Here is a 12,419-nt window from a genome sequence, read left to right as displayed (position 1 = left end):
GAATATAATTAGAGCAAACTGTGGTCAAAGCCAAAATGTTAACATCTACCTTTAACCTTTTTCTTGTGGATAAAAGGAAGAGGTAGGCAATTAAGAGCATTTCTCCTTTTTGCATCCCACTACACGTGAAAGCACCTAGTATAATAACCTTTAAATTAAAACACAGGGAGATTTCATTTGCATGGCAAACCTTGTATTTCACGGACAATTTTGGTTTACTCAAATCATGGCCTCCAAGGAGGAAGCATGACAAAGCCATTTTGGCAAAAAGAAGTAGAATGGACCATCTCATTTTCATCCTTTGCTGTCAAGTGTAAAGAAAAGCAGTGTCTGAGAAAAGATCCCAGTTCTGGTTTGCTTATGATGTCACAGGGCCTGGTGGCTGTAAACCTTGAAAGCATGAGAGCGCTCAAAACTTGCAGTTGAAAGTTTATTTCACATCTATTGTTAAATTACACAAAATCAGCGAACGGCTTGTAAAGCTACACCACTGAACAGATGTTTACAGTTTGAAATCGTGGGATTTACACGATGCTGACAAAATGTCTATTTATACCATTCTCTATATACAGTAATCAGTAGAGACAGAGAAAACGCACTTAATCTCTGCAAACCATGCACACCACAGCAATAACACATATTTTTTTCTGTAATGAGCTTTTCCACTGGCTCAGACTTCGTCCTGCTTTCCAACATTGTCAGTTTTAAGAGCAAACATTTCCGATTAAAACTAAAGAAACTGAAATATCATAGTGATCTACAGAATATTTTAAGAACACAATGTACACCAAATAGGTTTATTCTAAAACACTTTGACTTCAAGATGTGCTTTTAAAAATTCCTTCCAGTTTTTAAGGTGTCATCATCCTCAACACTGCAATACCACAAAACAAAAAGCTGTAGATATTGTTATAGAGCTCAGAGTCAAGAAAACCCCTTCAGACCCAGATACTCAACTTCTTGTCCAACTTGTGGCCATATTATTACAGATGACACCAGGTTATGCACTCGGGCAGACTGTGCTACGTATGACTTCTAAGCATGTCCCTCTTGAAAGCCAAAGGACTAATGTAAGTTCTTATAGAAGTATAGCAACAGCCGTGAAGTGGAAATTGCCAAGCAGTATGATGTTTAGCAACACAGAGGGGACATCATTCTTCCTTTGTTCAATTTGCAACTGATACCATCAATGTACAATTACACAGACTTACACTACCAAACTATCCTCAACTTGTATGTTCTTGAAACTTAGCTTCACTGCAGAATATTCTTCACTTCTGATTTTTTCATAAATAAAAACCTGGTAAAAGTGTTAACCCCAAGTATCCAGAGGCAACTGCTGGTATTACTGAGTAACTCTGGCTATCCTAATGTGCTAATTTAGTATCACTGTCTTTGAAAAAAAAATTGCTCTCGTTATTGTGTATACATCTTTCAACACAAAAGAACCATGGGCCAGAAATAGCCAGCCAAACTGGAAACATTACAACAAACAAAATAAGAAACAGTTCACATTCAGGTTCAGTTCAATTTGATCAAGAATAATAAGTTCAGCAATACTTAGAGACACATTCTTCTGCTTGAGAGTTTCTTGTTAAGGGCCTTACTACACAGACATTGATAAGACAATTCTATAGAAAGTCCTGACTTTAATCCAGGATTAAATACCACAAGAGATTTAGAAACACACCATTTAGATGATGAAGGAAAATTCTATACATGGATTCATTTGGAATGAGCACAACTTGGAGAAGCATTAAAGTGAATGAGAAGCAGCGCCAAAAAGACTGAAATTGTTGAAATTACAGTGCCCTGAAACCATCTGGAAACTGGATCTTTCCATTGGTATTCCATTTGGAAAAATGCTTTGTAAATATGAGATATACCCTGTTTAAAACCTTTTAATCAGCAGAAGGTAGAAAAATTTTAAATTTTAAACATCTGTTAAATTACAAGACACGAATCCCAATCTATTTGAAAAGCCATATTTTTACATAAACCCACCCACATTTAAGTGAGAAATTGTTTACTTTCTACAGTTTGGCAAAATTTATCATCAGTTGTTTTTCTGTTTAAATAGACTTCTTGTTAAAACAAGAAGGAAATGGAAGGTTTGAGTGTCTTTTAGTCTGCTCATGTTTTTACTTATACTTCCCTCTGGCAGGCGGGCGGGGGGTGGGGGTGGCTTTCAAAATTGGGTTTTAACAGAGTATCCGGAATCATTTAAAATCTGATTCTTAGCCATAAGTTTAAATGGCCACATTTCGTGTTTTCTTTGTGTCTCCATACCTAATTTAAGACCTTCTTAAAATATCTAAACTGCAATTTCTGGTGAGTCTGGTTTGGCTCTTGGATTGCAGAAATAGTTCATCTCCAAAAAAGACAATTTAATTACACACTGAGATTTGCTTTAGCCACACACGGTGTAACACTGAATCAAAAGGCAGCTGTAAAGGCAACATCTACACTTGTTTTTTGAACTTCCAAAATGAAGGAAGCAGGGTGTGTTTGGACATTTCCATCTTGTTAGATATACACCATCTTTTTGGTGGTGCTTGGGGAAGTAGTGCACACACCCCTTCCTGAACCAGTTAGCGCCACGTCTCTACGCTGCCTATGTAGTCGTTGGTGCGGTTGCTGCTGCTACCACTCTGCTTGCGGCCTGAGCCCTGCTTCTGCCTCCCCCGATTCTCCTTCTGGATCAAATTGGGATTGAATCTCTGAGTCAGATTCTGACTCGGAGTCTGAGTCAGGTTCTGATTTGGGTTGGGATTTGAATTCTGACTCAGATTCTGACCTGGACTCTGGTTCTGGCCCTGACTCTGACTCTGGAAATGGGTCTGAAGCCACCTTCCCTTCAGAAACTTGCGCTGCTCCTGACGCTTCCGCCTGGCATCCTGATGCTCCTTCTGCCTCATGAACTGATACCTTTGCAGAAAGAGGTCTTTCGCATAGCTGTACAACTCCATATCCAGAAAATTCAGTTCCTCAATACGCTTTTGGATTTCCTCATCGATCTCTACGCTGGAGGCCCTAGTGGTATTGTATTGAGTAAACGGCGAGATAAAGTTCATGTTGAAGGTCTTCTCAAACAGGTACTGGGTCTTGCGCTGAAACTCGGTGAGGCCAAAGAATGCCATGTGCTTCAGATTGGACTTGGCGCTTTCCAGAAGAATCTTGTTTCTTTGCTTTTCCGGCATGACAGAGAGGTTGTAGCAGCCCACTAGAGTCAGGTCAGACAGCATGCGCACTTGGCGGTTGTTGGCCAGATTATAGGGACAGTCCATGAACTCTTTGAGAGGGCAGCCAGACCAGTCATCCCCGGTGTAGCAGCTGGGCAGTTCTTCAGAGGTTGGGGGCCTTCCATCACAGACATGCAGGGATGCTTTCCATGTCGCCCCTCGCTGGACATGCCTCCATTCACTCAAGTACCGGGACACTGGATCTCGGAGGATGGTGATGTAGTGGAAATTCCTATGGGCAAAGCATAAGGAGCAACAGTCAGAAGTGTAGCTGGCATAAGTGCCGTCAGGAAGGTGGGTGGCCTGTGATGTTCATGGCCACTAAGGAATGCAGCAGAGGAATGACAGAGATCTGGTAGCATTTGTCCTGCAAACTGTGCTGTGGTCCCCTCTTTATAGCCAACTAGCATGACCACATAGGGGATTCATTTATCCAATCTCTTGACACTATAGCCACAGCAGGCATCAAAGTGTTAGACTCTGGATAACAACCTTCCTGTGCTTTACCCTCCTTTGTTCTCTTCCCAATGGCCCTATTGGGCCAGTACGCAACCATTTTACTTTATACTCCAAACCCCTAACCCCTATTAAATGAATGACAAAATGAAGACTCAGCTGAAGCGAATGGCTCGTGGAAGTGAGATGGCGTTGATAAGGGAGGTAAAATTCTAACATTTCTTTATGAACAAGGCACAGGCCTTTTTCAATAACCTGGTCTAATCTGGAAATGCTACAAAAAAAAAGAAAATCACACCAAAATTATTTGACAAGATACTCTCCATTCTGGTTATTCCCAGAATATTAGGGCTCATTCGTTAGAGAAATGGACCGTAGAGGCCTGCAGAGCTTCAGGGCCTCCAGAAGTAAACACAGTGGTTAGTACGGTCTAAAGTAGGCATGTAGCTGCCAACACCATATTTGCAAGCATCTACCTCTGCTTACATAGTACCATTCCCAGGATAGGAAAGTTAAATCTGTCAGATCCCAAATATTCTTTTTCTTTATTCACTGAGCAACTAAACAAATAGAGCGAGTGTGGAAGCTTTGCTGGATGGCCATCTTTTCTTTTGAGTTCCAAATAGATAAAGTTCTCTACATAAACAGCAGAGTAGTAAACATTTAAATTTACTGGCTGACACACTCAAACACATCATAGTACGTACACACTCATAGACCACAACCCAGATACATCAAGGTCTATGTGGTTAGGCATAACCAAATAGAGAAATTCCCCCGCAATTGTGCTTTTGCTGAGACAGGAATTGTCATTCAATACAGTGGATGAGAGATGAGGTTGTTGGAAAGGTATATTTGTGGTAAAAAGTCAACAATAAAAACCGAGTATATTTCTTAAAGGAAACTCAAGGAATGGCTTGCAACTTTTCTGATTTTGCCGTTTCCACCTGAAGGAACTGTGGATGTTCTGAGAGAGCACCAGAGAGGACCTTCTCAACTACCTGGACTATTCAACATTCAACAGCAAAGGTTTCTCCCGACTCAGTCTCGGGGCCTTCTGCCATCTCAGCGGTTCCTAGGTTCTAGCCTCTGTGTTTCAATCATGTGGCATCCACGGCTAGTTTTCTTTTCATTCATTCATTCCTTTGTTCATTCACAACATATTTATGGAGCAAACCACAAGGCAAGATTTTAGTAGCAATTAGCCTGATTGTTAGAAAGTAAAGAAATTTATTTAATCCAGTGACACATTTGGATTAACCTTTTAACCAGTTTTTGCAGGCATGCATTGCAATGGGGACTCTCGGGCAGGGGCGAGGTATAATGAAGTCACCTTCGTGCATAGCTGACAGCCCTCCTATCCTAATTTGTTTCGCTGGTTTAAGTCTACAGTGACATCTTCTGGCACATCATAGTCCAAGTTTGTGGCTTTCCTTCCCCCAGACTTAAACTTTCAGACCAGATATAGTCAACTGCCAAGGTTAGGGTGTCAATCACTGTTTTATAGGCACCACTCACACACAAAAAGAGGAAACAAGGAGTGACTGAGACCTCTCCAAGGTCCTTGAATTCTGCAGGCGGTAATCCAACATACCTCTGACCAAATGTCACCTGTATGAAATCATGACATGGGCAGTGGGAGCAGTCTCCATTTTCACACTGTAGTATTATCACTGCTGCACACACACACACACACACACACACACACACACACAACCACCACACTATACCACACACACAACTCCCTTGATTCAGGTCGCAAAAAAAGCTGGAGATTATGTTAATAGCTCCATCCTTCCAGGGAAAAACCATCTCAGAGACTTAGATGGGCTCAATTGGGAGCACCAGATGCTGCTGAAAAGAAGACCCAATGGTGAAAAGGAAGACGTGCTAATGGACTGGTCTTCAGTGTTCCTTGGCCCCTGCAGTTACCTTGTAGCTGGAGGGTGGGAAAATAAGTAAACATAATATCCCGGGGTCTGGGAAGAGGGCTCATTTGGGAAGGTGCTTGCCTTACAAAAATGAGGATTTGAGCTCCGATCCCGGGAATCCACATAAAAAGTCAGGTGTACAGCGTGTGTCTGTAATTCCAGAACTGTGGAGGCAGAAATGGGTGGAAACATGGAATTCACTGGCCAGTCAGATTAGCTCAATCAATGAGCTCCGGGTTTAGTGAGAGAGCCTGTCTCAAAAGTAAGGAGGATAGTCACAAACACAATGGCCCTTTTGGAGGCCAAGCCAAACCACGGACAGGGCAAACAGAATTGTTCTACGTTTTCATTTACTTATTTGTGTGTGTGTGTGTGTGTGTGTGCATGTGTGTATACACTGAACACGAGCATACATTGGCGCCTGTGTGGAAGTCAGAGGACAATTTTCAGGAGGACAATCTGTCCTTCTACAATGTGTGCTCTAGGGGGTCAAACTCAGGTTACTAGACTTCTCAGTAAGGTCCTTTACCACCAGACTGTCTTGCTGGTCCAAGGTGGTCAGCCTTAGGCTGCCTTGTGCCATTAGAGGCACCATGGGCACACAGGTGCGCTGAAAGATCAGGAATTCCATTAACCCAGGGAATGGCTGAGTTTTGAAACTCAGCTTGCTCATGCTGGATGGGGGTAGATTGCTTGTGACTTTGCTCAATTTATTCCTTTTAAAGGAAGCCCAAGCCTTTCAAAAAATGCATCTGGATTCTGATTATATCCCCCCAGTACTTTCAGCACACTTGCTTCTTGGCCATGTCTGCATCCAGGCACTGATTAAAATAGAACAAAATATTGCAGGTCTGTGGCATTCACTAAAAACCTCCCTGCAGATTGGTATAAACCCAACTGGTACTGTGAAACAGACTGGTTTAATTTTCAAAGAGGAAGGCAAGCTCATCCCCAGGAAAATCATACACAGTTGGTTTCTCTCAGCAATAATTAGACAGCATTGTCTTGCGACCAAACGTGTCATTTAATTAAAATGAACAGGTTTCACATTGTGAAATTGGAGTCAAGACTCTCCATCGGTTTCCTGGGTTAATGGAATGCCTGATCGTTCAGTGCACCTGTATACCCATGGTGCCTCCACTGGCACCGGACAGCCCAAGGCTAACCACCTTCTTTTGCAGGACAGCTGCTCTCCAGGTGGCCTTGGATTAAGCCAACCTTTTCTTGTTTCTCGGAGGCAGCATTTGAGATTACTGCAGAATGTGCTTGGAATGCACGTTTTGAGATAAGTATTTTGAGATAAGAAGGATTGGCCTGAAAGAGCTCCCATCTTGCTGCTGTCCTTCCTAAGGAACAAAACGTCTGGAGTTAGGGAGGACCTGCCCAGACTTTGTTCCTTTGCCCTAGAAGCGCAATGCACTTCAAACATTTTTAAAGAGACATATAGTTTCTAAGATAAAAAAGTGGGGGTCTTTTACTGTGGTCTAAGTGCAGTAATAAATACTTAATTTTTATGACGGTATTGCTAGATATTCAAGTTAGTCTGGAGCTCAGTATATAGCCCAGACTAGCCTGAAGCTCATGATCCTCCTGCCTCAGCCTCTTAATAGCCATCAGAAGCACACCTGGCTCTGACAGGCACATTTGAACTCTATGCTCCCTGACTGGCTTTTTTGGGGCCTTGAAAAACCAGCTCACAATGGACCCTGGTTGCTTTCGATCTTTGCTTCCCGTCTATAATGAACAAATTCACTTCACTTCACTTGTGGATAAGTATGTTCTGTTTGTCTGGGCTCAACATGCTGCGAGCCTGTTTCACATATACAGTCCTGTTGTTGATAAGAAATTGTGGAGACAATAAGATCCAAAGAAAAAGCTGTGTAGTCTCCAACTCTTCTGCCTCAGGAATTATTTATATCTAAACAATTCTCCATGACTGGCTGATCCTGAGTCTTAGTAGGTCTCTCAAAGCCAACCTTTGCGTCACACCCTGGATGGCAAGCCCTTATCACTTCTGTATTAGATGATTGCTACAGCAGTGTCCTAGGCCACTTGTATGCATTCGGGCCTATGCTCCTTCCCCACAGTCCCACATCTACATCTGACCTGTCATTCCCCAGTAAGCCCTCTCAATAATACTCTCTCAAAGTTATTATAAAAACTCAGGTCTTCTGCATTAGACTTAGCCATGTGGCTGGGGCCCAGCTTTTTTTTTTTTCTGTCTAGTCTTGTTGTGAGATTATGAATCCTAAGGCGTGGTCTTGTTTGCGGACGTGACAGAGGTCTCTACCTCTCTTGCTTCTGAGTTCTCTTGGGTGGTTGGAATGGAGCAGGTAGCTTGCTGTTCACCCCTGGACAGAACAACTGGATGAAGGCAGCTGGATCAGCGGCAGCAGCCAACCCATTCTGTATCAGTGAGTGATTACCCCTATTTTATACCTAAATAAATTCTTGAAACTCTTAACAAACTCATGTGGCTTCTTGCTACACAGCCTAGTCTCTTGTGAGCATGCCTTTCACTGTGCTAACTCTGGGATACCGATAACTAACAAAATTGATTTTGATTGGTGCAACTAGAAGGAGCAGTTAGTATTGGTTTTCAGTGGGTTGAATCTAGACTATCACTAAGCATTCTACAAGACCAAGCTCCTTACAATAAAGAATCATTCATCTTCCAAACGGCAACATGGGAAATTCTGTTCCATATGTCATGCTCCAAGGATATAAAAATCCTTTTCATTGTTCAGGTTTATCCCAGTTAAAGATTTACAAGGCCCTTGCCTTTGTATATAGTGTACCCATTCTTTCTACTTGTCCTTCACACATCACCTAGAAAACGACACACTACTTACTCAAAGGTTTTCTCCTCCGTAAAACCTTTCTGGACAAAATAAGTTCCCTGCCTCTACCCGGTTGCCCTGGGATGCTCCTACTGGGACAATCACTACAATATGCTGTGATTGTCTAGTGATTTTTCTGCCTCCCCTTTTGGGCTGTGAGCACTAACAGAGTAAAGAATAAGTATTGTTTATCGATATAAGTTCCTCTGGGCCTAGCAGGAGGTTTGACATAAAGTAAGTGATTAATGAAAGAGTATTGAATGAAGGCAGCCAGAGCAGCTAACACGAAAAACGTACATCTTATTCTTTGATAATGAAGAGCCACTAGATGTCACTATTTAGTAACAGAAACACCGTTTGGTACTGGTGATGGAGCATTTTAAGATCTGGTTACATTCAGCTGCTGTACCTGACTTCTCACGCCGCAGGCCGCTTTAAAAGGAGGCTGGGAAGATCAAGGCCATTAAAATATGCAGGCGGATCTCTGTGAGTTCGAGACCAGCCTGGTCTACAGAGCTAGTTCCAGGACAGGCTCCAAAGCCACAGAGAAACCCTGTCTCGAAAAACCAAAAAAAAAAAAAAAAAAAAAAAAAAAGAGTGAAGAGCAAGCGTGCTTTGCTCTTTGTTTTACTGTTGACTTCTTCTGCAGTAAGAATCCGAGGTGGAAGTCACAGAAGCTCGGAATTGTCCATGTAAGAAGAAAGAGCTGCCGCAGCAACTCATCTGATTCAAGGCCTCCACTGTAGAAGCAGAGGCCCTAACAGCCCCTAGGAACCAGTAACACAGGATAGCACACTGAGCCAGCCTTGAAAGAACTCACGAACTCCAGTCAAGTAGAAAGGCCTGCCTGTGGAGAGCGGGTAGTTGCTCACCTCAAGCCCATAGCTAGGAGGGCTTTGGGACATCACTTATGCGTTATGTGGAGACTCTGAGAGGAACAGCATGGCCCAAGGTCATGTCTCAAGTTAAAATAAGGGCATTTACATGTGTGTCTTCTGATTCTGGAAAAGGGTTTTTGTTTCATTTGTTTTCTCATTGCATTTCTGGGACAAAACCCCAGGTCTTGAAGCTTTGTGAAGAAATTAAAGGAGTGGTTGGTTCTAGATGCGAGGACCTAGAACCCGCACCACCATCTGCTTGGAGTTTCTTGAGTCATCCGCTATTCCAAAACTTGGGTCTCAGAGCTCTGGAATCAGTGCTTTAGTGACCTCTCTTGGGAATTCTGCCGCACCCTTACATATTGGAGCTGGATCATCTCTGGCCTAGAGGTGTGGTGTCAGCCATCAGAAGTCTTTCCAATCAAGTGAAGCTCTCGGAAAGAAAGCCCCAAATTCTGCTGGTATTGATCGGGAATCTCTGCAGATGCCCATTTCTGTCAGGCGCTATCCAGGGACCCGTTCTGTGAACAAAGTTCTGAGGATCAAGTTGTAAATGTTGACTTTCCTTTGAGACCACTGGTTCACAAAAGGCCATCATAGGATTTTCCTACACGATTCATAGAGGAAATAAATATCAAGGCCATTTTATTTTAAGTGGGGGAAGGCCAGCAAACTCATAGCAGTTAAGGTCACAGGAGTGATCAATAAAAAGTTAATTTAAGAAAGGAAACAGTTTCTTAACCCAAATCAATAGGAGCAAAATTTTATTATACCTATAGTTTACTTCCGATTTCTTTTCTGAAAGTTCAGTATTTACACAACTTACCTTGGTTTTGGAGTAATAGAGAGTGATAGAAAACCAGAGTTGTGGTTAGTAAACTAAGTAAACTAAGCCAACGGTAGGGGGTATACATGTGCTTGAAACATTAATGCTGAGAGGCTGGTCTCCACCTTCAGCTAAAAAAGCCTGAAGTAAATGCTATGATCCTCTCACTGCATGCAAATAACACAGCCCAAGCAAGGAGGATGACTTTCAGTTCAAACAACATTAATATATGAGCCTCAGCTAAATAAAAGCACGGTAAATTGAATTAAAAGCAAACACGCCTCTGATGGGACCAGATCCCTCCAGCCCTGCAGTTGATGCTTGAATTGATTTTCTTGTGTGGTTCATATATTGACAGTCCCCAAAGGGGAGTTCCATAAATGCTGTGATCAGCAGTGCAACAGCCTCTTTAAAAAAGACTGGGGCTTCGCAAGGGGACTACTTTGAAGCGGGTGGACGCGCTCATTCAGATGTTCTAGTTTTGGTACATTTGCCACAACAGTCTTGTGGCTTAGTCGTCAAGCTTTATCTAGTGAAACGTGAGAGGCATCACATGTGCAGACAATGAGCTACACAGAGCATTGATACCCATGATTGCATTTCATTGTCTTCCCAACACTGGAAATCCCAAATCATGTGGACGCTGAACCTCTCTTTCCCCTTTCAAGCTAATACTCTGGGCTATCATTTGACTTGGTTCACTCAGAGATCCAAGCGGGACAGAACCAGTTCTTAGGGGTTCACAGAGCTATAGGATAACCAACACGCTCTACGGTCATTCAAGAGATGAACTTCTTTCCTTAGCAGGGGGGTATCATGTCTAAGAAAAGGATCTCTGAACAGAAAACCAACCTGCAGCAGGCTGAAGGTCTCATTCCCACCTAATGAGCTGCAATGTTTTTGTCAAAGATGGAACTCAAGTATGAGGGTGGTCCAAGACCATTAAGACACAGCCTAGGCGTGTCTGTCCTGAACTATACTTTCTAGGTAGGTGTCGCATGCTCTATGGCACATAGACAACAAATATTCTCGATGGCAGGTGTCTCAAGACATGGCCTAGTCTTTAAGTTACAAGTGGCTGTATCCAGCTCTTCATGGAAAGGTTTTAGCTCTTCTTCATACCTCAACAAAGAGACTAGTTCTCTGGGTATAAAGTAACATTTTTAACAAACTCCCCCCCCGGGGGGGAGGGTTGGTTGTGATATGGGGAACCTTCTCAGAGCACAAATGGCCTTCACTAAAACAGAAGTGTGCTTTATGGTAATATCTTTATGGGACAGACAAATGATTCAGTTTTTTTTTTTCTTCTATGAAAAAGAAAGACTTATATTATGACTGAATTCAAACTTGAGATGGAGTTTTTCATGTAATCACGCATGGGGGTATCAACTGAAAAAAGTCACTCCCCTCTTTCCCAAAGCCCCATAGGTTTCAAAGTACATAAATATTAAGGGTTTTGCAAACTGTGGGAAAACTGAGATTTTTTTAACAAGATGTGAAATTCCAAGCTTTATGGCCCGTGTTCACCAGTCTACCCAGAATCCACCGAGTTTCTTGGCATCATGAAAACCTGTGCAGCTTACAGCACTTCCCAAGCACCTCTATTTTTGCCTTCTAAAATTATGTTGTGAGTTCCGGTTCATTAATAGCCCAAGTGTTTTGGAGGAGGGGGGAACTTTTAGAGAAAACCCTCTTTAGTGTGTGCATGAGGTAGGTAGATGGGGCAGGGTTGCAGGAGACATGAAGGAATACAACTTCTTTAAGGCACATGCAAACAAGTTTGCCATTGATTAACAAGCTTAGGCTACCTACCTAGCTTCCCGTTCAGGACCTGCTTCCTGCCCACATGGCATTCTCGGAGGTTCTGAGTCTGTCTATTCTTTCTATGTGACATTCTATGCTAAGCTGCCAAACCTTGGGGGTGGGCATCTGAGGCAAGCGATAGGGGTTGGATCTCTTCCTTCCTCCCACCCCAAGATGAGTAGGTGGGTGTGAGGAGTGGGAATCTCACACCGCATGGCATCAGAACCGGGCAAGGAAGCTTTTAAGCAGCCTCTCTGTGGTCACTCTGGTTTACGTCTAGCTTGTCAGGTGATGTTTCCTGTAACCTCGTGAGCTGGAAATCAGATGGTTCTGCCCTGCCTTTTGATTGGCCAGTACAACCACTCTAAACCACAAGATGCTTCATGTTTCAACTTGGAAGTGATAAATCTAAGACACAAGTGATATCTAATCAGTAACCCGCA

General features: G+C 42.8%; 1 protein-coding gene across 5 annotated transcripts in view; it reads right to left on the bottom strand.

The window, feature by feature from the left end:
- Positions 1 to 416: 416 nt before the first annotated feature.
- Positions 417 to 12,419, bottom strand: part of Hs6st2 (heparan sulfate 6-O-sulfotransferase 2) — a 279,392-nt gene continuing 267,389 nt past the window's right edge. For all 5 annotated transcript variants that reach the window (XM_050121665.1, XM_050121666.1, XM_050121667.1 and 2 more), the window contains one exon: positions 417 to 3,474. In XM_050121665.1, the coding sequence (XP_049977622.1) occupies positions 2,592 to 3,474 (883 nt within the window). In that variant the 3' untranslated portion in view covers positions 417 to 2,591. The remainder of the gene's footprint in view (positions 3,475 to 12,419) is intronic.

This window comes from Alexandromys fortis, unplaced genomic scaffold, assembly GCF_014885135.2.
Source record: "Alexandromys fortis isolate MF-2015 unplaced genomic scaffold, M_Fortis_MF-2015_v1.1 scaffold_194, whole genome shotgun sequence".
Taxonomy (NCBI): domain Eukaryota; kingdom Metazoa; phylum Chordata; class Mammalia; order Rodentia; family Cricetidae; genus Alexandromys; species Alexandromys fortis.
The sequence above is the reverse complement of the archived record's forward strand: the minus strand, read 5'-3'. Positions and strand labels throughout refer to the sequence as shown.